Source organism: Zootoca vivipara, chromosome Z1 (assembly GCF_965207765.1).
Source record: "Zootoca vivipara chromosome Z1, rZooViv2.hap1.1, whole genome shotgun sequence".
Taxonomy (NCBI): Eukaryota; Metazoa; Chordata; class Lepidosauria; order Squamata; family Lacertidae; genus Zootoca; species Zootoca vivipara.
The window spans coordinates 5,723,591-5,750,425 of NC_142583.1; the positions used below are offsets into that span (position 1 = coordinate 5,723,591).

The following is a 26,835-nucleotide window of genomic DNA, read 5'->3' on the forward strand; positions in this document are numbered from 1 at the left end:
TACTAACAGTCTTGACATTTTTATTTTTGTATCTGAGCACAAAAAGTTTCGACATATACATTTTTACATGAAAAAAATCAGAGAGCTGGAAAATACACCCAGGAAGGGAAGACATTTAAAAAATCTCATTTCTGCCATCATTACTTTTACTCAAAAGGGGGAGGTGGGGAGGGAGAGAGAAAAAGACACGACATCAGCAGACACTTTTCTGGGATGTGATGGGCTATGTTAACCCTCCAGGAGAGAGGTTTGGAAACAATAAAAGGAACTATTTCAGAAAAGACACTGAGATTGTGAAAACAAGCAAAAGCAAAGAAAACCCGTCAGCAAGACTTCCAGTGTCTTACTCCTCTGAACATTCCCTTGTGCTTCCACTGAAAGCAGCCTGCAGGCAGCTCAGCTCATGGAGCCCCATATGCATTTCCGATCAGCTAAGCCAAAGTGTTAGAGAAATAGCCATGAGTGACAGATCTTTTAGTGACTTAAGAGCAATATTCCTGGTCATCTACATTTTCCCAAGACAAAGCACACCTCTTGGAGACAAGAGTCCAAGCAAGCAAGCATGCAGTTTAGGAGGTGGTAGGGTGGCTGGTTCTTGCTTCTTCTACACCCCTTTGTTCAAATAGGCTAAAACAGAGCTTCCAGTTACACACCCAGTGTATCTCGAGGCATTTCTGAAGCCCAAGTTCAGCTCCTGGTTCTGACACATGCTCCTTTCTCTGCCCCTGGTCAAGTTACTGCCTCCCCCTCCCCCTTCGCAATCCTGCCCCTTTCAGTCCATGGGAGTTACAAGGTTCACAGTTTGCACCACCCATTCAAACAGACTCCAAGGCCTAACCTGCAGTTCCAATTCACTCAAGTGAAGCTTAAGGGGATGAATATTCTTCATAGCTTGTGTTCAAGGAGACAAGCAAACAAAAACTAGGGATTCCCTTTGTGTGTGTGTGAGAGAGAGAGAGAGAGAGAAAGAGAGAGAGAGAGAGAGAGAAAGAGAGAGAGAGAAGGGCAGAGACGCCACCACTTCAAACCTTCTCAGGATAATGGGGTTCTTCCCCTGGGGTAGAAAAACATGGAAGTATGGTGAAAATAGCCATTCATTTGCTATACCAAAATCACCGCCAATGAAGGCTCTTTCCATGGATCACAACTAAGTGCCATGTCACACATCCAGCCAGACGGTGGTTATGTTAAGTCCCCCCCCCCTTAAGCAAACAGGCTCTTCAGCTAATCTTGCCCCTTCTCTCAGACAACTCTTGTTTTCTTTCTAGAGTTCCTCATTCCCTGGAGTGCTGAGAGAGCGGCTGGCTGGAGAAGAGGAGAACACCTTGGGGCAGAAGTTGGGATATCAACTGAGATCAGGGCAGGATCACAGCAAATACTGAAAAGACTGCTGAGAGGTGATTGCCCCTTCCCCTCAAAGACGATTTGATGACTCAGACTCCATCCCTACATCCAAAAACCAGTGTTGCAAGCAAGGAACCTCCAGGGTGGTCATGGAGTGGGCGAAGAGTCCCCAACACCCAAAAAATTAAGGCTAGGGTGAAGGATGCACCCACAAGAATCCACAGGAAGCCACCTTTTGCTGAGGGTGGGGGGATGGAGGGATTTTATGCTCTACCAGTCAAGTTACATTTAACTGAGCAGCAGGGAAGAATTAAGCAAGAAGGCAAATCATTTCTCCACTTGCACTCCCTTCGATCACAGAGTAGACGTGTACACCAAAACTTGCCCCCAAACATCCCTTACCATGCCAGTGAAAGATCAGCAACTAATTAAAACACAAAAGCAAGAAGTGCAGCGACTTCTGATAGCACCCCAAGGACTGATGTTAGGAAGAAAAAAGTCCATTCCTCATGGCAGCGTCTAGTGGAAGAAAAGTTAAAAAGTGCAAATCTGGCTTCCCCCAAACCCCTGCAATAGAAGGAAGGAGTGAAGGAAATGTACACACCCAAGTCTAAATGGGGAAATATATTTGATTTACAAGATTGGGGGTGGGGAAGAAAAAACACCATACACTGCCCTGGCCCTTCCCACCAGAGAGACACAGATGCAGGCAGGACAAAGCTCAAGATATGCCTCTTCCGGCAAGTATCTCGGTGCCAAGACTGGTACCCATGGAGAGAGCCTCCTGAACTGTGGAAGACCAGGGAGTGGTGAGAGCACGTGTGGAAGAGAACAAGACGCTCGCCCTGTCTGGGGGACTTCAGTTCCCCCGGAAAGCGCCCTGGGCAGCAGTTGAGGCGGCCCCAGCAGCAGCGTTCTGGACGGTCCGGTTGGTGAGGATGCCTTGCGAGAACTCCTCCTGGGCCCTCTGGAAGCTGGCGCCCGTCCGGCGATACTGAGAGTGGACCTGAGGAGCAGAAGAGACAAGGCGTCAGCAGGGCCATTTCCCTGCTTCTGCAGCCGGTGTGCAGCACTACTTGCCGCACCTCCCATCTGCCACCCAGAGACCAAAGACCAGGAGCAGTGAGAGCCACAGCCCATGGATATCTTGTTACCTGTTTGGAACACCAAATGTGCAGTGTAAGTGTGTGTGTGTGTGTGTGTGTGTGTGTGTGTGTGTGTGTGTACACACAAAAGGCAGGTTAAGGATCATGTCTGAATCAAATCAAAAAGCAAAGCAGCACAACACATGTAAGAAACTAGCATTTCAGCGAGGTGACCAAGTGAGAAAATGATCCACCTCTCAGGATGCTAGTTTTCCTTATGCAGGTCACTGTTTTCCTTGGGAAAACATTTGAATATGCCATCCCCAATTTGAGGTGGGACACTCCCAAGAGAGCTTACACTAAACCTGGGGGGGTATCCCCCCTTTCCTCAAAATGGCTCACAACATACAGCGTCACCCCCAGCCCTTTATACTTAGAACCACCCATGGGGTAGGCTGGTGAGGCCCAAGGTCCTCTAGTCAGCTTTGAGAATGAGCAGGGATTTAAATCTGGATTTCCTGACCCAACACCCAAATCACACGTCGCAGCATCTCGTTTGCATCAGATGCATTTCCAGAATGTTTTGAACTGACTCTCTTGCAGGGTGTCACATGGAAGGTATTCTAGGTTGTGGGTCTCAAGCCTGAATTAAATAGATGCCTTGGCAGAGCCACGGGAATTTGTTTAGGGCAGGGACGGGGAACCTGTGGTCCTCCAAATCCCACCAGCCCCACCCAGCATGGCCAATGGTCAGGGAAGTGGCAGCTGTGGTCCAGCAATATCAGTGTTGAGTGCAGCACATTTTCCTCGCCAGGCAGGGTCCAGGCAGAACTCCTCCTCCTGGTGACACTGAAGGGGATGAACTTGCAGCCCTACAGTCCCACCCCCCCGACCACTGGTTACGCTGGCTAGGGCTGATGAGGGTGGGAATCTAACAACATCTGGAGAGCGCCAGGTCAGGGAAGGCTTAGTTGTTCCATAGCCACTCTCTCCAATAGCATATATTTTAAAACATCTGCACAGGCCACCAATTTGTCTCCAGACCAAGTTCAAGGTGTTGATGCAACCTCCGAGGTTCTAAATAGCAATTCTCAAATATCAGGTTATGATATGTTACTGATCCACTGCGGAAGCTGCTGATCAGCCCATCAGCAGTAGGCATTGGAGGCACTGAGGAGAGACAGGGTGCATGAGCGAGGACAAAACTCCTGCTCCTGGTTCTCTTCTGTAAAGCAGCATAGCAAGGGCTGCAGCCCTGGAACCAGCGAGCAGCATTTCCACCCGGTCCCCAACTCACCTGCTTCAAGAGGAAGAGAGCGAGAATGGAACAGACGGTGAAGAACATAGCCACCACTATCATGATGATTGCCACTGCCAAGTTATGCCCAGTCTCCGAGAGAGCTGCAATCCAGCCGCTGGAACAGAGCGAGATAAAAACCCGGGTGAGCTAGGAAAGGCGCAAGAAGACTGTGGGTGGTGCTTAGGGGGACAAACTCTATGGGCGTAAATTGCAAAAGAGCCCTTCTGAATCAGACCAAAGGCCCACCTTGTCCAGAATTCTGCTTACCTAGGTGACTGACCATGTTGGTGGGAAACCCAGAAGCAGGCAGGGGCACAATGGTCCTTTCTAGCCATTGCCCCCAGCAACTCATATGTTTGAATATACTGTATCTTGAGTAGGGAGTTTCTATTATGGCTGGACAGTTCAGGATGGGACCCAGCTGGTAACTTTCTGCTGCCCCACAAATTCCATATCCACAATCTTTATGCTTTTATAAACTCAGCTGCACACTTTAGTTAATAAATTTTATTATTTTTCACCCTTAGCCACAAATATTTTGTTTGCAGTTCAGTCCTTTAAAAGAACATTCCTTTATCCAGATATGAGAAATATATTGAACTGATTTTAATCGAGAAACCGTGTATTAAATAAACCAAAATTATTTTCTAAGGAAAGGAAATTCTGTGACGGAGGCCATATTCTGCACATCAATGTGTTTTGCTTTAGCTTCACTGAACCTTGTATTTTGGAAAGTCCTGGATGTCTATCATTGTCTGCAATGACCAAAGACAAAGAGAAGGGAAAATATCATAGGCAGCTGCTTTATACAAAATCAGGCCGTGGCGCCCATCTGGCTCAGCACTGCCGATATTGGAGCACTGAACACAGGACCTTTTCCACGCAAACGCAATGCGCTTACCACTGAGCTATGGCCATCCCCTGAATCCAAGCTTCTTTGAGGCAGCAGCTATCTACAAAAATTCACATGGATCTTGCCTTTCCAGTGTGCCCAATGCCAATATCGTACAGAGTTCAAGACTAACCAAGCTTCGCTAGAATCCACACCATCTATTAAGGACTTTTTAAATATAAAAAGTACAAATACTCTCCTGTACAGATGTGAAACCACCACTTTACATGGATGTGCACTGGTGTATGTTTACCCAGAAGGAAGAATCATATTGTGTCCAATTAACTTACTTCCAGGAAAGTGTGAAGGTACTGTATGTGCAAAGAAATGTCCCTATAAGACTGTAGACTAAAATGTAATGCCAAAATTATATTTTATTTATACAAATACCCTGTCACTACCTTTTGGAAACCCAAGCCAGCAGATACAGCCTACAAGCAACCGTGAACATTTAGTAGTTAATCCAAATTTCATAATTTGGGCTACAATTGAAGGAGATGAAGACCTTCTCTGAGGAAATCATGAGAACAGGCCAACAGGGGAAATTATTTGCTATTCAGGATCGGATTTGGTTAAAATCATAAAAGCAAACAACTCTCTAAAGTCAAGCAGAAAGAAAGAAAGAAAGAAAGAAAGAAAGAAAGAAAGAAAGAAAGAAAGAAAGAAAGAAAGAAAGAAAGAAAGAAAGACAGTTCTGAGCATGACTAAATGTGATAGGGATGGCTGGAACATGACAAAGCCCAGAGGACTTTCTCCAGGCTACATTGAAAAATAAACACCAAGTCTGACCTGAAAGGGCCCCTGAAGCTAAAACTGCCACATACAATACTGAAGATTATTCACAGATTACAGTGTGTAGTGTACACTTTGAAGCAACTTTCTGGATTACTTTGGGGCCTTACTTTGTCTCTTTCATTGACTGGAGCTTAAACATGTAGCACATGGATTGCTGAGATTCTGCCTTTTGAAACTAGGTTAGCATCGTGCAGAGTTTGGGAAGACAGATCATTCCCTGGAATCCATCCCAGGGACAAGTATAGGCTGCCCCTTCTCTGCATGTCCCCTTAAGACAACTTTCAGAGGGGAAGCTGGGTCATTCTGTTGCAACAGAAACAGCATGGAGTCCTGTGGCCTCTTAATGAAGTGCAATTTATTGTGGCAGAAGCTCATGTGGAAAAGAGCGTGTGTCATCAGATTGCATGAAATGTTGCATTCAGCTGAGATCACTCTCTCCCATTCAAACACACCCACACATGTGGGAGAGAAAGTAGTAAATAAAGGAAACAGAAGACCATGAAATGAAAGAGATCCCACCTCACTTTTCTTCTACCTGAGCACTTGATGAAGTGGGCTCTAAGCAACAAGAGCCGAAGTCACAACACCTCACTTAAGAAGAGGCGCGGACCATTTTGCACGCATCCAGCTGATGTGCAACTGCCAACGCACAAGTCCTTTTGGACCCAGAAGGGGGCAGAACAAGGGCAGAGTGGGGCAGGCTTATGCATGCTCCACCAACATGGGGGGGGGCAGGCAGAGAACCCCCACGCAAAATAGCTGCCACCTGTATTTCACTTGCCACCTCTGCAAGTCCCTCGTCACCTCCCACTGGCCTATTTTCCATCTGCTGCCCTTCAGATCTTGCTAAACTACAACTCCCATAAGCCCCGGCCAGCATGGCTGGTAGTCAGGGATGAGGAGTGTTGTAGTCCAGCAACATCTGGGAATAGCAGAGGGCAATGGTGGAGCCATGCAGATATATGGACAAAGTTTCCTTCATTTGCAAGGGGTCCCTTCTTTGAGCCCAGAAAGACACCCCATAGACTGGCAAGTAGGGAACCTGTGGCCCTCCTGATGCAGCTCCCCCTCCTCCCAGGCCATGCGGCAGGGGCTGATGGGAGCTGCTCTTTGGCAACAACTGGGACGGCACATGTGTTCTCTCCTGCAGAGCCTACATGCCCATCTTTCCTCTCTCCTTCCCCACCAGCAGAGTTCATCTTGACTCTGCATCTCTCGAGGAGATGGATACTGCTGTTGCATCTCACCAATGTGGTGCCGGTCTGAACAAGTGAGAGCAGGCAAGGCGGTGGAGGGTGGGGAGAGAGGTCTCTGCCAGGCAAGGGAAGAGGGACTGCTGAAGGCAGGCAGGCAGGCGAGGGAGAGCATGCAAGGGAAATGACGGCAAGACGACGATGCATTAGGAAAGGTTAGAGGAGATACGTGCCTTTCAGGCGAAGGACTTAAGAGCAGGAAGCATTGGAGTTAGAGGCGCTTCAGCTGGGATCTGTGGAAGCCGCAGAATAGAAGAGAGAAGCTTTAGAAGAGCACAGCTACAGAGGCCTCACAGGCAACTGTGTGCCTGGATCCAAAGAGGCCCTTTTCTGCCCAGGACTGCCTCTCATCCAGGGTGGCAGCAATTCAGACCTACCTGACGCCCCAGTTAGGAATGCCAATGGCCTGGATGATGTAGATGGCAATCTGGCAAAAAAATACGAAGAAGAAGACAAAGAAACTGAAGGAACTGTCAGACCTGCAAAGAGAAAGAACAGGCGATGTCAAGCCAAATATCATCAGGGTTGCACAAGAGGAATTATGGGATGCTTCTTAGCTAGGGTGCTAAGCCAAGCTGTTGCTAACCTCCAGATCCTGTATAGTGACTGGAAGAGACACAGGGTTTCTGTCACCGAAGGAAACTGTTTCTGCTAGCACACGAAAGCTCATACCAATGACAAACTTAGTTGGTCTCTAAGGTGCTACTGGAAGGATTTTTATTTTATTTTGCTAGCAGTGAGAGTGAGTGTCCCAGCACAGCCAACCTAGAGCCAGGCACTGGGGCAAGAGGCGAACCCTCCTTATGTACGCCAAACATCATCTCCCTTTCTACTTGCCCCACCCAGCCTACAAGTTTACTCACCAAGACTATGGCTGGCCCTATAGATCCATGGTGTCGCAAAGCTTATTGATGGAAGGGAGCAACTTGCCCATTATCTGTGCCAGTGAAGAAGCCTCTGGCCAGCTGTGCCACCAAGGCAAGGGGTAGACACCCGCCTCCAGGGCTTTGCCAGCTTGGCTCTGTTCTAGTTCTGGTTCTAGTCCAAAACATCTGGAGGGAATCAGGTTGTGGAAAGATGCCTTACCCTAACCAACCTCACAAGTTTGTTGCTGCTGAGGGACTACCATACTCTGAAATCCTTGGCCAAAGAGTGAGAGACAAATCAGGTAAGCATGTGACCACTAAAATTTCTCCTCAACATTTAGTGTATATGGTGTTCAACAGGTTTTATAACTCCAAAGTTTTCAAAACAACCTGCTTTGAAACATGCCTGACACACACATTCAGAAGCGAATCCTAAGCTTCCAGAATGCACCAGTGGCGGAGCTTCATACTCCGGCACCGGGGGGCGGAGAGCATGCAAGGGCTGGGCTGGCGCACGTTCTGGGGGTGTGGCACGCGTTCTGGGGGCGTGGACCACTGCCTGCGGGGGCGCCCAGCGCGGGCGGGGAGGCAGCCGCCATGGTGCCCTTGGGATCGCGCTGCCCGGGGCGGAACGCCCCTATCGCCCCCTTCCTTTCTACGCCCCTGTGCACCACCCTGATACTGCAGTATAGAAATACTTTCATCAATAAAAATACAAACATGCAAAGTTCTCCCAAGGAAAATTATGATCAACCATGTACAATGAAGATCAAATTCCCAATCTGGGATGTGGTACTTGCCTGAAAGCCTTGTAGACTGGCCGATACCAACAGAGGAAAGCGCAGGGGGTGAATATGACAAACCACAGGATGGAAAGGCCGAAGTCTACCCCTCTTTCGCTTCTGTCTGTGAACCACGCCAGGCAGGCCAGCAGGTTCAGCAGCAGTGTAACTGAGTGGACTGTCCAGGATAAAACAACAGCAAAGTCAATCAGTGAGTAAGCGACCTTTGTAAAGAGTGAGGCGTCTATGAACACAGATCCAGGATATCGTGTATGTGTGCGCGCGCTCACCCTGTACCAGAAACAACTGCAGCAACCTCAGAGTTCAGCGCTCATTATGCCAAACAAGACTGATTCACTTCCTTGGCACTGCTCCTTCCAACAGTCTGAAGTCTGGTTCAGACAACCCAATCTTGGCTTTGCATGCATGCAGTTTCCCATCCCCACCCCCACCGCTTCTTGGCATGCTCTGCCCTTCAGAAACCCCATCCACTCTTCTGTATGCTGGGATAAGTCAGGAAACCTTTAGATAACCAAGGTTTCTCCATTACGTCCACACTAGGAAAGAGTGTTACTGTTTCAGTTAAAAACAGAGCACAACAGCCACAGATGACTAAAGACATAAACAACATCATGTCTAGTTTAGAAGGACGTGCCATTCTGGGCACTGGGGCCCTTTCTAATTACTGTAGCACTTCCAGAGCCAAAAGGCTGTGCTGTGACAATTACCCACTCTCCTGAGCAGAGCTTCCCAGCCGCCATCGCCAGTTTTACTCACACATCCACAGGTAATATAGCATCTTGCAAGTCCGCTGGTAGTCGGCTGGGATATCTGCAGAGAAGTCTTGGTAGAAACATGGCTTGACCGGGCAGCTTTTGGGAAGTGGGGGCCAGTTGTTCTGTTTCGCTGCAAGGGCAAAGGGAGGTTTCGCACATTGATATGGGGAAAGTGGAGGGTTCAAATGATGTAGGCAACCATTTTACAGCATGCGCAAATGATGTGCAACTGCTGACGCACGGGGTCCTTTAGGACATGGAAGAGGGAGTGCGCTCTGCCAAGGAATGGAATCCCCACACAAAATGTCGCCGCCTGTAATAACACAGTTATATGATTCTACAGGGAGCTAATTCTGCTGCCAAGAAAAGAAGGAAAGCAAACACTAAACACACTGAACTTAATTTTGCATTGATTATTTCTTATATGGAATATTTCCAAAAAAAGGAATTTCAGGTGTTTGATGGGATTCTCAGGTGAGATACCCACACCGTATAAGTTGCTCCCAGTACCAGTCACTACATGAAAGCAGAGAAAGGTTCTGATAGTTTACTACTGCAGAAGATAAGGCTCGGTAAAATAGCTCTGGATGTAGGTACTATATGTTAGCCTTGAGGCTTTTACAAATACAGATATATACAGATACCTACAAATGCCAAGTATCTCCGTTGCTCTAAATAAGTTCAGAAATTCAAGACCGGACAAGTAACACCAACTGGTTAACCAACTACCTGACAGACAGACAAACTGCAGACTAACAGACACACACCACGGGAGTCTACTGTACATGCATTAATCACAGATATAGTCAGGGCACTGGACTGTTGCCATAGCAACTGGCTTGGCTGACATCGCACCTATGATTAGCTCAGCCACAGAGTAATTTACACCCATGAAGGAAATCATCCCCTTCTGGTGTCCAGTTACTCCAACATGTTTGACTTGTTTCAATGAGCTTCTGTGGGTTACAAAACACAAGACATGGACATGAAAAGACCTGATCCAACCGGCTCTGCTTATGTTCTTATGACCTGGAATAAGGCAGCTGCCTCTGCTGTTTGGCAGCCTGCTGGATTTGCACATATATACTGCTTGGAAGAATTCTGACTCCAGGTGAAACAACAACAGAAGGGAGGCACAGAAAAGTTTTAAGAAATGTTAAATGAAGACTCACGATTGAATGCTGCTGCACTGTTCTGCAGCTCACGCTCCTTCCTGTCCAACTCTGCTGCTTTCCTCTCCAGCTCCTCCTGCTGCTGAAGGAGCCCAGCCTGAGCTGCTGAGGCCACAGCCTGTGTGGAAGGAAACAAGAATAGCAGCAATCATCAGGGGGAAATGAAGAGCACAAGGTTCAAAGCAAAGACAGTGAGAGTCTCTAAAAAGAAAACGGAGGCTCCAAATATATTGACATCAAGAGGGAGCGTCGTACGAAATGTAAGCAATGCTTGGGAGGTCTCACTTTATGACAAAAAAAAACAGCCCCCCAAAAGCCATGCACAGTGGCTGGTTATGCAGATCCTGCACTTTCGCTCTGCAGAGTGGTCTGAAGTCGCAGAGTTAAACCCTTCCTGGTTTTTAATTTTCTGATCATAGGTTTTCTGAATTTTACTAGAAACCAATGAAGTCTAGAAACTGTTTTTTTCCCCTCTTAAAGAGAAAAGTTCACTATCTCTGAGTGCACTGAGTTTTTTTCAAGGATGGATGTCATAATTTTTGGTGACACTGCAGCCAGGTTCCTTCTAAGAACCATCAGCTCATGGATGCAACAAAACATATTTAGAGCTGCATAAATGGGAACTTTCATCAACATTTTACTCACTGTTGGAAAACATGCCATTCCCCATGCCCTGCAAAATATCTCCCTTAATTATGTTTTTCTGCTTACTCACAGAATTGTAGAGTTGGAAGGGACCCCAAGGGTCATCCAGGCTAACCCCATGATAAAGGAATCATAACTAAAACATAGGTGACAGGTGGCCCTTCAATTTCTGCTTTAAAACCTCCAAGGAAGGAGAGTTCACACCCTCTCGTGGGAGTCTGTTCCGGTGTTGAACAGCTCTTGTTGTCAGAAAATTCTTTCTGATACTTAGTCCGAATCTCCTTTCTTGTAACTTGAAGCCATTCGTTTGAATCCCACCCTCCAGAGCAGGAGAAAGCAAGTTTTCTCTATCCTCCATGTGAAAGCCCTTTAGATATCTGAAGATGGCTATCCTATCTCCTCTCAGTTTCCTCTTTCCTAGGCTAAACATACCTAACTCCCTCAACCATTCCTCATAAGGCATACCCTTGATCCTCTTGGTTGCAGTCCTCTCCACATGTTCTAGCTTGTCAATATCCTTCTTAAATTGTGGTGTCCAGGATTCTGGACACAGTATTCTAGGCATGGGCTAACTATGGCAGAATAGAGCATGACTATTACTTCTCTTGATCTGGACACTAGACTGCTGTTGATGCAGCCTAGAACAGCATTCACTTTTTCTCTTTGCTGCATCACCCTGTTGACTCATCTTCAACTTGTGGTCTACTAAGACCCCTAGATCCTTTTCACACATACTACTGGCAAACCAGGTGTCCCAGGTGTCATACTGAATCACAATTCTGTCTTCTGCAGCATTAGCTACTCCCTCAAGTTTAGTGTCATCTGCAAAATGGATGAGCATCCTCTCATTTTCTTCACCCAAGTCATTTATAAAGATGTTGAGTAACAACCGGCCCAGGACAGAACCCTGCAGCACCCCACTTGTCCCTTGTTTCGAGGATGATGAGGAACCATTAGTGAATACTCTTTGGGTTTGGTCAGTCAACCAGCTACAAAGCCACCTAACAGTTAGCTTGTTTAGCCCACATTTTGCCAGCTTCTCCACAAGGAAATCTAGGGCACTTTGTCAAAAGCCTTTCTGAAATCAAGATACAGTACATTCATAGCATTCCCCTGATCCAGTAAGCTTATAACTTAGAAAGAAAGAAAGAAAGAAAGAAAGAAAGAAAGAAAGAAAGAAAGAAAGAAAGAAAGAAAGAAAGAAAAAGACAGACATTTGCCTGGCACAACTTGTTTTTGAGAAACCCATGTCTTAGTAATCACAGCAACCCTTTCTAAGTGCTCACAGACTGACTGTTTAATTATCTGTTTTAGGACCTTTCCTGGTAATATCAAGCTCACCAGTCAGTAGTTACCTGGGTTTTCTCCCCCCCCCCTTTTGAAGATGGGGACATTTGCCCAACTCCAGACTGCAAGGACCTCACCTGTTCTCCAAGAATTCTCAAAGATTCTACACAGAGGCTCTGAGATCACACCTGCAAACTCCTTTAGTACCCTTTGATGCAGCTCACCAGGCCCTAGAGATTTGAATTCGTTTAAAGTAGCTGGGTGTTTCCTTACTACCTCTTTTAATATATTGGGCTGCAGCTCCCTCCTTGGATCATTTATTCTGTTATCACCAGGTTGGGCACTGCTTTCCTTGTGGGTGAAGTCAGAGGCAAAGAAGGTGCTGAGCAATTCCAGCTTCTCTCTGTCACCCAATAGCATTTCTCCGTCTTCTCCATGCAAGGGACCTCCTACATTTTAAAGACCATTCCAAGCAACATTGAACACCAATCCCTTCATCCACAGAGGGATGGACTAGATGACACCAGAGGTCTCTTCCAACTCTGTATGATTTTGGCCACACTCACTGTGCACATGTAAAGCACACGGCTTCACCCAAAGAATACTAGTTCCTAGGATTCTTTAGGGAAAACCTATGACTTTTAAAGTGCTTTAAATGTGTGGATGTGGTGCTCACTTCGGCAGCACATATACTAAATGTGTGGATGTGGACTCTGTGATCAGAAAAGGATCAATATATTGGGGAGACATCGCACCTTCCTGTGGGTTTCCCTGCCCTCCCTTTTTACCTGATGTTTACCCTGAGAGCTGCCGTCTTCTCCGAGCAACCTCTGCCTCTCTGAGCCTTCTGAGCTTGCCGAGATGAACTTAGGAGTCAGGTACTTGCTGGCCTGTCTAAGCAGCAGCTGCAACACACAACTAGGCTGGGTCTAAACTCACTTGGTGGGTCTGGCCTGATCACTCACTGGAACTAAGGCACTAAGGCTCTTTAACAGATTAGATTATGAGACACACAAAAATGGAAGGACAGGTGAGATGGGGGTAGAAGGGGAGCCGTGTGTGTGCTCTCTCACACATGCACAAACAAAGACACACACAAAGAGTCACAAGGGCCAGGGCTAGTGACCCTGTGGCTCTCCAGGTGCTCATCTGGACTACAACTCCCATGAACCCTGATCAGTTGCCACTAGCAGAAAAGCATGGGGCAGCAGGGAGCTTTAAAGCCTGGGCCATTCTAGTCAAGGGGGTGTCACAGGCCGAAAGGAATTTGGAAGTCTTGAATTTGGATCTTGGGTCACAGGGAACACGTTTGTAAAGCACACTCCGCCCCAGTCCTTGCCAAGAGGGAGCTGGGTGCATCCCAATAAGAGGAGAGCTTAAGCGATACTTTTCCTCGTTATCAGTCAGCCCTCAGGGCACCACCCAGGTGTGGTGGGAGGTCTTTACCTGCGGGGTAGGTTCCACCGAAGGCTGCAGCACAGCAGGTTGCGAAGGCCCAGTGGGCTGAGCAGCTGGAACTGTCTGAGCCACATTCGTCTGAGTCAAGAGAAAGGAAAACATCAGAAGGCTATGAGGGACGAGCACTGCTTGTATAGTGCAAATGTGCCCCAGAAAAGCACTTACTCCAGTCCAACCTTATTACTAAGACCACAAAAGATACTACCAGGAGCATATTTGTTGTTGTTTGACTAGCCTGCTAGTCATGCTGCCTGGGAAGCTCTTGGCTCTGCTGGCAGCCATGAAACACAGGCTAAAGAATTGTCTTCTGTCAAATGTACTGCTGGAGGAGGGGAAGCATGTTCTGTCCCTCTTCCGCCAACCTGCTTAGTTTCCATGCAGGCCACGGAGGAGGGACGGAGTAATCCACCTCCCCTCTGCCAGCCCATTCAGTCACCTGCATGTGGTAGCCTGAAGAGGCTACCGAGTGCACTGCTGTTGAATGAAAGTTGGGTTTAATCTGATGCCAACAGTTGTTTTGGAAATGAGAATTGTCTGACTTCCATATTATGCCCATCCATGTTTCCGTGGCCCAGGAGAATCCAGGGATGCTACGTATTACCTTTTCAAAGAGAATCAGTTAGAAACAAATCTTTTTCCAAGCAACCGTCAATTTAGGGGAACTTTTATTAGCAAGACTGATTTACTGGCAAACAGAAGCCAAGGATTATGACTCAAGCCTGCAACTTACACCTTAACGTTATCTCCTTTTGTGCTACTTGTATGAAATCTTTGTGAACTATCCCCAAGACCGCTGTGATGACAACAAACATTGGTCAACTTACTATTAGAAACCAATTCATGCAAAATTCCAAATCTACATTATTAATATACGTTGTGCTGTATTTTCTGCATTTCTGTGATAGCACATGGCCAATGTGCAATAATAAAACAAATGCTGAACTGAGCCTCTCCCAGTGCCAAGAGGCACTGAAAGGAAGGAGTTGGTGAAAGTGAGTGGTGCTTTGTAGGCCCAGAAAGTGAAGCATGCTGATCCTTGGCAGTTCCAAATAGATCCCTCCATGAAGGCAGCCTTGCTAGCTGGCTCAGGGCCCGACCCCATGCTGCACTTACCAGCCGGGAGCTCTCAGAGAAGGGGTTGAATTCATCCAGGCCACCCTGGTTAGCGTGTGCCAGTTGCGTGACTGAAGGATCCTGGAAGAGAAGAGGGGGAAATGCTATTTAACACATGGGAACTCCAGATAAGTATGTGCAGTTGGGTGTTCACACCGGTAGACAGGGCATGCATGCATGCTGCACCTTATTGGTAAAAATTGCCTGTGAACTTCCTTTGTCCTTGCTCACTCCCAACTCAAGCACAGTGGGATTTGCCCTCCTCCCCAGCCAGCTACAATGGCTTCACTGACTCTTAATGTGAAAGAAAAACACCAAATCCACATGCCCTCTTGACCATACTTCATTATTATTTATTTAAAATGCATAGGATTTTACAAGAGTTATACAAGCAACATACAGGCCACTGCTCCCAAAGAGCTTACTGTCCAGAATAGAGATAGTAAGGAATAGAGAGAGGAGAATGTGGCTGACTGTCATTACACTAATTTAAAGCTTAACTGGGCAGAGAATGAAGTTTAAGGTAAACCAAGGTTTCGAGGAGGAAATTGACATGGGGTTGTAGCTGTAAAGCATTGTTTCAGGAAGCAGGAGATGATCAACTGAGGGCGACTGTGTTAGAGGGGCAGAGGTCACAAATGGGAACATAAGAAGAAACAAGGGTCAAATGATAAGTTGCAGAAACCCTCTGACTCACTCTGAAAGTGGTTTATGCTGGATGCAGGGGAGAATGGAAAGCCAATGAAGGGATCTGGAGAGGGAGGAAATGCAGGATTCCTGGAGCAGAGTTTTTGCCTACAGAGGACTAAGATGGGAAAGTGGTGTCCCTTTCCATTCAGGGGGTGCAGGACCCCTTTTGCCATGGGATCATAACAAACTTTTCCCACTGTGACAAAGTTCCACACCAATGCCCAGGTGAAGCATCCCTCGAGTGCCCAGGAGAAAGTTCACTCTGAACTGCTTTGTTTACAGCTGTAGAGCATATTTTGGAAACTGTCCTATAAATCCAAACATGCAAAAAATAGAAGTGGCTGGCCTTGCCTCCAAATGAATAATGAATCAGATTAAACTGCTCAGACATGACCAAGCAGTGAGAATCAGACTGTAAGCAACAAAGGGAGAGGGGAGCTTGTGCTGCAATTCAGTCTAGAGAGAGGATGCCTATGGGTGCTGGGCAAAAATCGAGTCTCATCTCAGCTTTCATCTGCACACTGCTAGCTCTCGTTTAATGAATAACTGCAGGCAAACAGCCTGAGTCCTGACACTCCTTGCGTAAGCATGTTGTTGCACAACCTCATGAATCACTCCCGGAAGAAGAAACAGGTGCAAGCCAACCAGTGACAAAGGCTGTGGTCTGATACAAGTGTACTAGGAAGGATGCTCCTGTTGGCCAGAGGGACCTACACACAGCAGAGTATCTGTTTCGCAAGCAGACTATGCCAGGTTCAATCCCCCACATCTCCAGGTAGGACTGGGAATGTCCCTTGCCTGAAACACTGAAAAGATGCTGCCGGTCAGTGTAGACAGTGCAGAGCTAGATGGACCAATGGTATAAGGAGGCTCCCTCTACTCCTAAGTAAGCATCCACAGGGCTGGGTTGCATATTCCTTTGCCTTGCATGCTAATAGATGCAGACTCAAGAGGGGAAAACTAAGGAACCCAGTAAGGTTTTTGCACTTACTTAAGGAGGTAGCCATCACATCAGAAAAATGATGAACCAGAGCCAGTGTAGAAACTAGAATAGAAAAGCTATTTGCCACATGGCTCCTGGAACCTGAGTTAAGGGCACAAAAACCAAGTGGTTGTTGCTATTCCCCCCCCCCTTGCAAATGCAGCAGCACTTTCCATTTACTTTTTCATAGAGAATTTATTTGGATCTTTTTGCGATTTTTGGTACTTGGAGGATTGTAACCAGCTATAGCAAAACAGGTCATACAGAGAGAACAGTAGGACTTAAATTTAGGCACGTATAGGACAGTAACAGGGACCCAGGTGGCACTGTGGATTAAACCACAGAGTCTAGGGCTTGCTTATCAGAAGGTCGGCAGTTCGAATCCCTGCAACGGGGTGAGCTCCCGTTGCTTGGTCCCAGCTCCTGCCCACCTAGCAGTTTGAAAGCACATCAAAGTGCAAGTAGATAAATAGGGACCGCTCCGGCGGGAAGGTAAACGGCGTTTCCGTGCGCTGCGCTGGTTCGCCAGAAGCAGTTTTGTCATGCTGTGCACATGACCCGGAAAAACTGTCTGCGGACAAATGTCGGCTCCCTCGGCCTATAGAGCGAGATGAGCGCCGCAACCCCAGAGTCGGACACGACTGGACCTGATGGTCAAGGGCCCCTTTACCTTTACCTAGGACAGTAACACCTAGTGAACCTCATGGCTGAGTGGGGATTTGAACCCTGGTCTCCTGGGTACCAGCTTCTGTGATGGGTGGAATTGTCCATCAGGCCCACATAACGTGACTATTTTCAATATTTTGAAATCTAGTTCTGATGTTTTTAATTTATGTAAAGGAAAGCACTTCCTTTACAGTTAGGTGATACTACACCATTTCTAAAAAAATATTTCCAGCAGGATAATATCCTGAGTCATGGTGAGCAGAATGGCACACAGCATTCCAAGTGCAGCTGCACCATAGACTTGTATAAGGCCATTATATTTCCAGCTCTACTTTCAATCATTTTCCTAATGATCCCTAAAATATACTGTAGTTACTGGTAACCTCTTTTTACCACTCCACAACCTGGGTCAACATCTTAACTGAGTTATCCACTATGACCCTAAGATCTCGGTTCTTGTTCAGTCCTGCCATCTCAGACCTCAATAGCATGTATGCAATGCTAGGATATTTTGCCCCAGCATGCATCACTTAAAACTTGCTCAGACTGAATCAGATTTATCATTTTAATGCTCATTCACCCAGTTCAGAGAGATCCTTTTGGAGCGCCTCACATCCTCTTGTAGTTAAAAACTATGTTGAACAACTTGGCATCATCAGCCAACTTTGCTAACTCAACTCCAGGAAGGGCTAGAATGATGCTCTGTCTTGTGCTGCAGACAGGTTAAAAAAGCAGACAACACACATCCAGTAAATCTCACTGGAGGTCACTACCGTATATGCAGGACTGGAACCAAGAACTAGATCTTATATATTTCAAAATATAAGAATATTTATTCTACTTACACCCCTCCCTCCATACCAAACACACCATCAGATGCACAAAAGCAAACTTCAGAGTGGCCAGTTACACAGGAAGAGATACCCCGCCCAAAAATACTCATTTTTGTCATAATTTTCAGCGTGCTCTCTCCACCCCCATGCTCAACCTGCATTCCTGGGGAAAAATGCAGTAGAATCCAAATAAAGCGAGTAAACCTTTATTCTTCCAAGCCAGCCAGCAAAAATATTATTAGGAGAAGAAATGGAAGGCAAAGCAAGAAAGGAAGCACTGCTTTACTGCTAGAACCATTTCACTTTTGAGAAGCAAGATCACCAAGAGAGATCCCTTAATAATCAGCCACCCCTCCTGCTTCCCCCCCTCCAAAAGAGAGAAGCAATCCATTAAGTATTTGCAGCTTGCTTGCTTGCTTGCAAACCACAGCACAGTCTTAGCAACAGCACCTTAGCAAAAGACTGAGAGGGAGTGGGGGTAAAATCAGCCAGATCGCCCCTCCTGCAACTTTGTGAAAGAGCTTCTTCCCAGTTTGCTTTTTCATGATAATTGCGGTTTGAGGACCCGCCCCCCGCGAGAAATAAAGACACAGTGACACATGGTATTTGAGTTAATGGGTAGAATAAGGCCACAACTTTATTGGTTAGAGTAAGTGAGAGGTATTGGCTTAGGCATTGGACTCGCTAGCAAGAGCGTGACTCCACCCCGCTCAGCGGGGGGGGGGGGTCATATCAGGTTAACACCCCGAGGAAGGAGCCTGTTGATGCAAATACAACTGAAAGCTTCCTCTGGTGTCACCGGGGGTCGTGCCATGGCCCAAGCCACCAGCAGGGCATCGGACGGGATCCACGACCGCCGGATCCCTTAAGGGGATTCCCCTATAAGAGGAGGGTTGGATGATGGCCACAACCAGTCCTCGAACACACCAGACAACTCCATATTCCAATGCCTACCGCCACCCGAGCCAAGGAGATCCGATGAGGAGCAGCAGCGAAAAGGGGCGATCTGGAGGCTGCTGCGCTCATTTGAAGCAGGCAACCCCGCCAACAGGCTGGCCCTATTGGCCAGCCATGGCTCTGAGCGCGGAGCAGGTATAGGTAGAGCAGGGGTCCGAACACGCCCCCCTGCTCAGTGCGTAGAGCGGGTCCCGCCCGCAAATTCCCCCCCCCTCCCTGAAGAGGAGGGATCTTGTAGAAGAACAATGGAAAGGTTTCCTCTTCTCATAACATCAAAAGCCTTCCTGAAAGGGAACAGAAGCTCAGCTCTCCTGCTGAGATATCATTTGCAAATCACTTGACTGGAAATCTCAGCTTGGTTGCTAGGTGGCACTCCTGAGTCGCCAGAAACCCACCCCCCCATCCCCCAAACCCCCTGACAACTGGTTAATTTCAACAGCTGACCAGAGCATTGAACTGATGGGAGGTGAGAGAGCAGCAAGGCAGGCTTGCAGCCATTACAAATATTTTTGAGTGATCAAGCTGCACTGATGCCAGAGCACTACACCAGGCAGAGGGGAGACTTTGGCTGCAGAGCTTGATGGAAAGAAGACAAAGACAGACGTTCAAAGCTCCGGCTGTGATGCAAAATGGATGGTTGTATTTCCTGTTGCAAAACTTCAAGTCTATTCTGCTTTGGAAGCAAGTTGCAGCATCACTGGTGTCACCAGCAATTTAGCTTTTCAAATATTGCCTGTTGTTGTTTAGTCGTTTAGTCGTGTCCGACTCTTCGTGACCCCATGGACCAGAGCACGCCAGGCACTCCTGTCTTCCACTGCCTCCCGCAGTTTGGTCAAACTCATGTTCGTAGCTTCGAGAACACTGTCCAACCATCTCGTCCTCTGACGTCCCCTTCTCCTAGTGCCCTCCATCTTTCCCAACATCAGGGTCTTTTCCAAGGATTCTTCTCTTCTCATGAGGTGGCCAAAGTATTGGAGCCTCAGCTTCACGATCTGTCCTTCCAGGGAGCACTCAGGGCTGATTTCCTTAAGAATGGATAGGTTTGAATATTGCCTAGTGTGGAACATAAGAAGCTGCTTTTTTCAGACTGTTAGGGACAGGAATATCTGTAACAAGACTCAGGCCGCTGGTTCCCCAGACTCAGTCTTCTCCAACCTGACTCGCAGGGGCCACTGAAGGCCTCGGACTGAGGACCTTCCCAACCACACCAAGTGAATTTAACCTGGGTCTTCCATATATAATGCACATAACCACTAAAATACGGCCTCTTGCTTGCATTTAGAAATCTTCCCACCCCAATTCTTCCTCCTCCTAGTGATATCTTCCCTCTAGATAATTGTGTTCTCGTGAAGCTGTTGTGAGCACACTGCTTGTCTTAATCTAGACTTTTAGCTATTAAAAGTGAAGTGGTTTCAGTTGCTCGGTTGATGACATCATTATTTGCCACCGTCCTTCAGAGCTTTTGCTGGTGACAGTGCACGATCCGCCTTTCTATTGGATGCTGCTGGAGTCTTCAGAGCTTCTGCTGGTGATGTATAATTTGTGTGCCACTTTTTTGTGTGTTTAATCATTATTTTAGGTGTGAAAGGTGTGGTTTTTTGAAAAAGATTTTTTTACGCCAGATCCCTCCCTGATGGGCAAGACATGCTTTGCCCTAATTTGATGCAATTCAGTTCAGCAGTTACGGTGTAAGGGTGTTACCTTCGCACACACAGTGTCTACATTTTATATATATATAGATTGGTAGCAATTACAGGAAGGGAAGAAGAGCCGATTCAATGAAATACCAAGAAACAGAGCGAAAGGAAGCTTTCTAGTGGTGACCCCTTTCTGGCAATTTAGGGTTGGGAAAAATCTCCTAAGCACCACTATGGGAAGGCAGATGCTGTCCCTTGAATGCTTCCTGTGAGTTGCCCTCAGGGCAGAATGACTTGTTCTCAAAAAGTAGAATCAAAAGGAAGTGCAGTACCATGGATGACTCCTGGGTAGAAAAACCTATCAGCTGCTTTCACACACAAAGTACAGTGGTACCTCCGGATGCGAACGGGATCAGTTCCGGAGCCCCATTCCCAACTTGAGCAGTGCGCAACCTGAAGCGCCGAATCTGCGCATGCTCGCTGCGCGATTTGTCACTTCTGCGCATGCGCAAATTGTTGAACCCGGAAGTAACCCGTTCTGGTACTTCCAGGTCCTGTGCGTTCGTATCCCGTGATGTATGCAACCCGCAGCGAACGTAACCAGAGGTATGACTGTACAGTGGTACCTTGGGTTACAGATGCTTCAGGTTACAGACTCCGGTAGCCCAGAAATAGTAGCTCGGGTTAAGAACTTTGCGTCAAAAGGAGAACAAAAATCGTGCGGCGGTGGTGCAGCAGCAGGTCCCATTAGCTAAAGTGGTATCTCAGGTTAAGAACAGTTTCAGGTTAAGAGCGGACCTCCAGAACGAATTAAGTTCTTAACCCGAGGTACCCCTGCAGTGCTATGTAAAACACCAGCACCCAGACCAGGACATCTGGTCCACCTTCACAGAGACACACAGTTAAACTGGGGCATCACTCACCACTTCCAGACTGCTCAGATCATAGGTGGTACTACGGAAAAAACCATCCCAGCTCTTTTATTTTTATCATTTTATCCCCTTGCCCCACCACCATCCCCCCCCATAATTTTCATTTGTTCTCAGATTTATGTGTAAAGAAAGAAAAAGAAAATAAGACCCTAGGGTTGTCCCATGGTGATGATGAGTATTCATTTTTCCTCTTTTTAAAATTACAAGTATTTATAATGAAAACAGACACAACTCCAGAAGGAAAAAGGGGGTACTTGGTGGGAGGGGAGTATTGATCAAAGGAGAGAAAAGCAAATAATCATGTTTGATTAGATCAGTGCTAGCTCAGCATCTATGCAATTTAATTGGATAAAATCTGTGAAAGTGTCCCTATTACTAAAACATTTTGAAGAGGAGAAACACATATAGTCTTTGTTTCCTGTGGTGAACGCAGGTACCATCCTAGAAGAGGCACTGAAGTAGGAAGTGCCTCTTCCAAAACACTGCCGCCTATCTGTGGTTTTTACTTTAAACAAAAGAACAGCACTAAATACATTTATTGAAAATTTGTTGATCAATTGCCTTTTTACTAAATTAAAAAGGTTTTAATCAATTAAAAATTACAGCCTTAGAAAGCACACACAAAACTTAAGTATAAAAGGATCAACACCATACAGAGTCTAAGGAAAAGAATGTTGAAAAACACCTTTTAGTAACCAGAACAACAGGAAAGGTCTCTATGCTATTGTTAGCTAGTTTGCCGGCCCTTTAAACTGGAAGGCTTCAACAGCTGATTGCCACAAAGCAAGCCTGGTTCCCACATGGGAGTTCAGAACTGCAGCTTCCTGAATAGCTTGATCTGCACTCCGCTCTGCACACCCACACCCAGGTCTCCAAGATTGAAACGCTGAATTGGGAGCCACCTGCCAACTCCCTTGATAAACAAAGGCATGTTTCAGAGATGGCCAACACTGCCAATGTTGTTTAGTAAAATATGAGTGACACTCTGGGAATAGAAAAGCTCCTAGGGAGATTCATTCCCTTGAAAGCTGAAAAGAGAAGACAATGCCCATGAGCTTCGTATAAAGTTCCAACAAGGAAAAAGAAAAAACACTGTAGTGCTGGGGGAGAATGCAACACTTGAGCAGGAATGTCCAAGCATGCTAGATTGCAATTCCCATCATCCCTGACCGTTTGGCCATGCTGTTTGTGACTGGTGGGAGTTGGGAGTCCAGAACACCTGGAGAACCACAGGTTTGCTGCACTGGCTATATATAAAACCAGCTTATTCAAGACAAGGTTGTTTTGCACCAATGCCACCTAACACAATTGCTACAACTGCTTCATCCCAGCAGCCCAGCCCTTCCTACTTGGGGGCTTCAACAACTGAGGATCCTTGCCGGAAAAGAAGAAGTCCTTTCCTGGAAAGCATGTCTGACTTGCTAACTTGGAGGCATTTATTAGGCCAGATTAATACATGCCTTCAGCAGTTCGGAAACCTCTTGAAGACACAGGGGCTACTTCACACAGCAAGCTCTTTGTCAGAAGCACACACACACACCCTTGGTTCCAGGGATTCTCGCTACAACTCATACAAACAACTTGTGTGAAAGTGCTGTATACAAGCCTAATTTCACATGTAAGATCAGCCCTTCAAAAAAGAAAAGTCATGCCACCTGCATTTACTATGTGCTGCTTCACCACAGGCTCTTGCAAGATCTCCCAGTTACACAACCTGGCTATATTGAAGTAGGAGCAGGGAACCTGCAGCACTTTATTGCTGGACTACAACTCCCATTGGCTATGCAGGCTGGGAATCTAAGCTCTGGAGGTTTACAGGTTCACCACCCTTGTGCTAGAGAAAGCGTGCAATCCTATGCACATTTCCTTGAAATTACCACTGAATTTAGTTGGCCTTATTTCCAAGTAAACACCCAAAAGGTAGTAAAATATATAATCTGTTCTGCGTGTGTATGCATTTTAATTAATGATTCTTATGACATGCTTAAAGTCATAAATGTTGATAAAGATGGATTCAAAAAAGGAACTCTGTAATCGGACAAGTTCCGCGGCTTAACCCTGAAGAACCAACTTAAGCCATTAATTATGCTCCTTTAAACCCAGGCACATCAGGTTGAATTAACCAGATACAGAGAGGAGAGCAGTCCAGCTTCTCTGTGCAGTCCTATGTGTGTTCAATAAGAAGTCAGTTCCACTGCATTCAGTAGGGTTGACTACCTAGCAAATATGTTTAGGACTGCAAATTCAGTGTCCTAAAAGAATCAGAACTACATTATGAGCTTTCATAGTGGGCAGTAATGTTCTCATTCTGCCCATCTCATGTACACCTGAGAAGCATCTCATGTACACCTGAGAAGCATCAGATGTAGGAGGGCAGAGTCAAAGCAAAGTAGCAATATCACAGTGATGTGCTAACAGAAAAAGCAATATTGGAGAAATTGAAGAAGAGTCGAAGCTGTGCCAAAAGGATTACGATTTCCCACACCAACAGTAGAATTAGCACTCAGTTTCACCCCATCACACAAAGAGGTGTTCAGATCAATGAAGCTGGATGCCTGGCAGCCAGACAGCTCTGCAACAGGTAGCCACCTGGCAGTCTCCAGTTGTTGCTGGATAACTTCCATTGCTACTGATCAGTGGCCATGCTGGCTGAGGCAGATGGGAGGTGGGTGTCCAACAATTTAGTGAGGGCAACAGGTCCTTCACCCCTGCATGACAGAAGCAGCTGACATTTGCAATCGACGTGTTGGTAAATTGTCATTTATTATTTGCTAAAGTGCCTAAAGCACACTATGCACTGTGCATGATGCATGGTTAAGTTGTCATATAATAACTGTAAAAGTGCCTAAAGGATACTGGGCACTGGGCATGAATTCAAACCTAGAAATTCCTACCTAAAGGCTTATAATCTAAAGTTTAAAAAGTGTACTTATCAAGTAGAACTGTTAACAGTATGCACACATGCAACTCTGCCCCTTTCAAGAAATAATGCAGCGTAGTATCAAAAACCTGATGTTAGTTCTTGACAAAGCAGCTCAGGAAAGGAAACTGCAACACTACTACAGAACATTACTCATGATTCTGTCCTGATAAGGAGCAGCAAGCAGAAATGGAGCAGCAGCAAGCTCTGCCTAGTACAAGTCAAAGAATTAAGAAAATTGCTACAAACTCCAGAGTGTACAAAAATTACAGCTCCTCAAAAGTGACAGTAAGCAAACACTCCTTTTCCTCAACAATGAAGATACAGTTCTGCCTCACTGCCACTTGGTCCTCAAAGGAAAAACCTGTTTGCCAAGACAAAATTTGTGTTTAAGGGTGGACATGCCCCCACCCCATCCTCAGATGATCCCATGTGTTAAGGAGATGGATCATCTTAAAAGCACAGGCTTTGATTTTCTATTAGAATTAAGGTTACAGGCCATTCATAACTGAAGACGCCCCAAATCTTGTCTCAGGCCAAACTGGAAATCCCACCTGTAACTTACCTTGGGCTTAAATCCATAACTTCCCTTTCCCATTCCTGCAGTTCATTGTGATAAAACACCTGTTTCTGGAGGGCCTGTTATGTTCACTGGGCAATGAAGAGACATGTGACCTCTTTTATTTTATTTATCAATTCCCTCTTTCATTGCATTTTCATTCCAGTCTTCCTCCAAGGAGCTCAAATCCCCAAACTCCTAGATCTCCCCAGTTGTTATCCATCTGACCCGGCCTAACCCCTAAACGAGGCATCCCCAAACTTCGGCCCTCCAGATTTTTTGGACTACAATTCCCATCTTCCCCGACCACTGGTCCTGTTAGCTAGGGATCATGGGAGTTGTAGGCCAAAAATCTGGAGGGCCACAATTTGGGGGTGCCTGCTATAAGGGGCGATGAGAAACAGAGCTTCTTGGTTCGATGGCCAAGATCCCCCATTTGGCTAGGAGACTACACGGAGCGAGCTTACTTAAGTCCAGCTCGCTTCAGGCCCTGCCACCTCTGGGGCCACAAGGAGCAGAAAGGGGGTTTGCCGCCCTCTACCCCGCCCCCACCCCGGGGCTCTTTTGCATTCGAGGGGGCCAGAGCCGAGGGGCGTCCGTGGGTCTCCCTCCATGCGGGGCGTGGCCTGTGGCCTCCCGCCCTCCGCGGCCACAGGTGTTCCCTTCACACACACACACCGCTCACCTGGAAGGGGTTGACGTCGACGGGGTCGGCAAAGGGGTTGGTGTCGAAGGCCGACATGGCTGCTGCTGCCGCCGCCGCCGCTCTCCGAGACTCAGCTCCGCCGCACCGGTTCTCAACCCGGTCCGCTCCCTGGAAACGGCACACTTCCGGGACCAGGGGTCTCCTACCCCGCACCTCCGCCTCTTTCCTCAAGCGCCTGCGCAGAGCTACCCGCAAGACGCAGGCGCAATCCTTCACCACGTGACAAAGACGCTTTCTCTCTCTCTCTCTCCTTTGTGACCTCATCGAGCCACAGATGAAAGGGGGCGTGGAGGTAGCAAGGCGCATGCGCAAATGCAGAACGCGCACTTGTTCGCGCTCTCACTCTGTCACTCAGGAGATGGAGAAGAAAATATAGAAGGATCTCAAGATGAAGGGGAAGTTGACTTCTGGGCATGCGCACTTAACGGCGAGAGCGCTCAAGGTACCGTAGTGTACCGCGTAGTGCGCAGCAGTCTGCTTAACTCGGTAAGCGTGAATGTAGAATTGCAGCCAAAATGCTAACAGCAACACACTACCGTATATATGAATTGAATTACATTTATATCTCCCCCATTTCCTCTGAGTAGTTTCTTTACTTCATGCCTGAAAGGTATTAAAGAAGGGGCCAGGCAAGCTTGCTTGAGGCTATTCCTTGGACTTTAATTAATAACAGTGATGAACATGAAAATCAGGGCACCACCACAGAAAAGGCCCTGTCCCCTATGGTCACTTGCAGAACCCCCAAAGGTGGGCCAGGGCCCTTCCAGGCAACCTTAGCATACATAGGCAGGCTCACACACAAAGAGACACTCCTTCAGATCCCCCGGGCCAAGGCCTTTTGGGGCAAGAGTGAGCAGGAAAAGGGGAACCAAGGTCAGCTTGAAGGTTGCTGAACAGTTTGCAGTAGGCCCAAAAGTGTTTTTGACTTCACCTCTCCCATCAATAGCAACAAGGGTTGTTGTGGGTCGTCATACTCCTCATCAAATGCTTTAGCAGCCTTTCTTAAAAACCACGCAAGGCAACTCACAGAAATCTACAAATACATACTGCAATATTCTAACCACCTACTTTAAAAATATAGGCTGCTAGAATTTCTGATCTGCAGTAACATGCAGGGCAGTCTTAGCCACATCGATTCAGAAGGAAGTCCTATGCAATTCCATGGGGTGTACTGCCAGGGTTAGG

General features: G+C 46.9%; 2 protein-coding genes across 2 annotated transcripts in view; one reads left to right on the forward strand and one right to left on the reverse strand.

Annotated features, from left to right (window-relative positions):
* Window positions 1-25,956, reverse strand: SCAMP2 (secretory carrier membrane protein 2). Its single transcript, XM_035112425.3, has 9 exons — window positions 25,630-25,956; window positions 14,769-14,849; window positions 13,644-13,733; window positions 10,266-10,383; window positions 9,095-9,223; window positions 8,336-8,495; window positions 7,047-7,148; window positions 3,727-3,844; window positions 1-2,350 (listed from the first exon to the last, which is right to left on the reverse strand). Exons 1-9 carry the CDS (start codon window positions 25,954-25,956, stop codon window positions 2,204-2,206), a joined length of 1,272 nt encoding a protein of 423 aa, XP_034968316.2. The 3' UTR covers window positions 1-2,203.
* MPI (mannose phosphate isomerase) overlaps window positions 25,926-26,835 on the forward strand; it is a 13,690-nt gene continuing 12,780 nt past the window's right edge. The window contains exon 1 of the mRNA XM_035112423.3: window positions 25,926-26,136. Coding sequence (XP_034968314.3) covers window positions 25,963-26,136 — 174 coding nt within the window. The 5' untranslated portion in view covers window positions 25,926-25,962. The remainder of the gene's footprint in view (window positions 26,137-26,835) is intronic.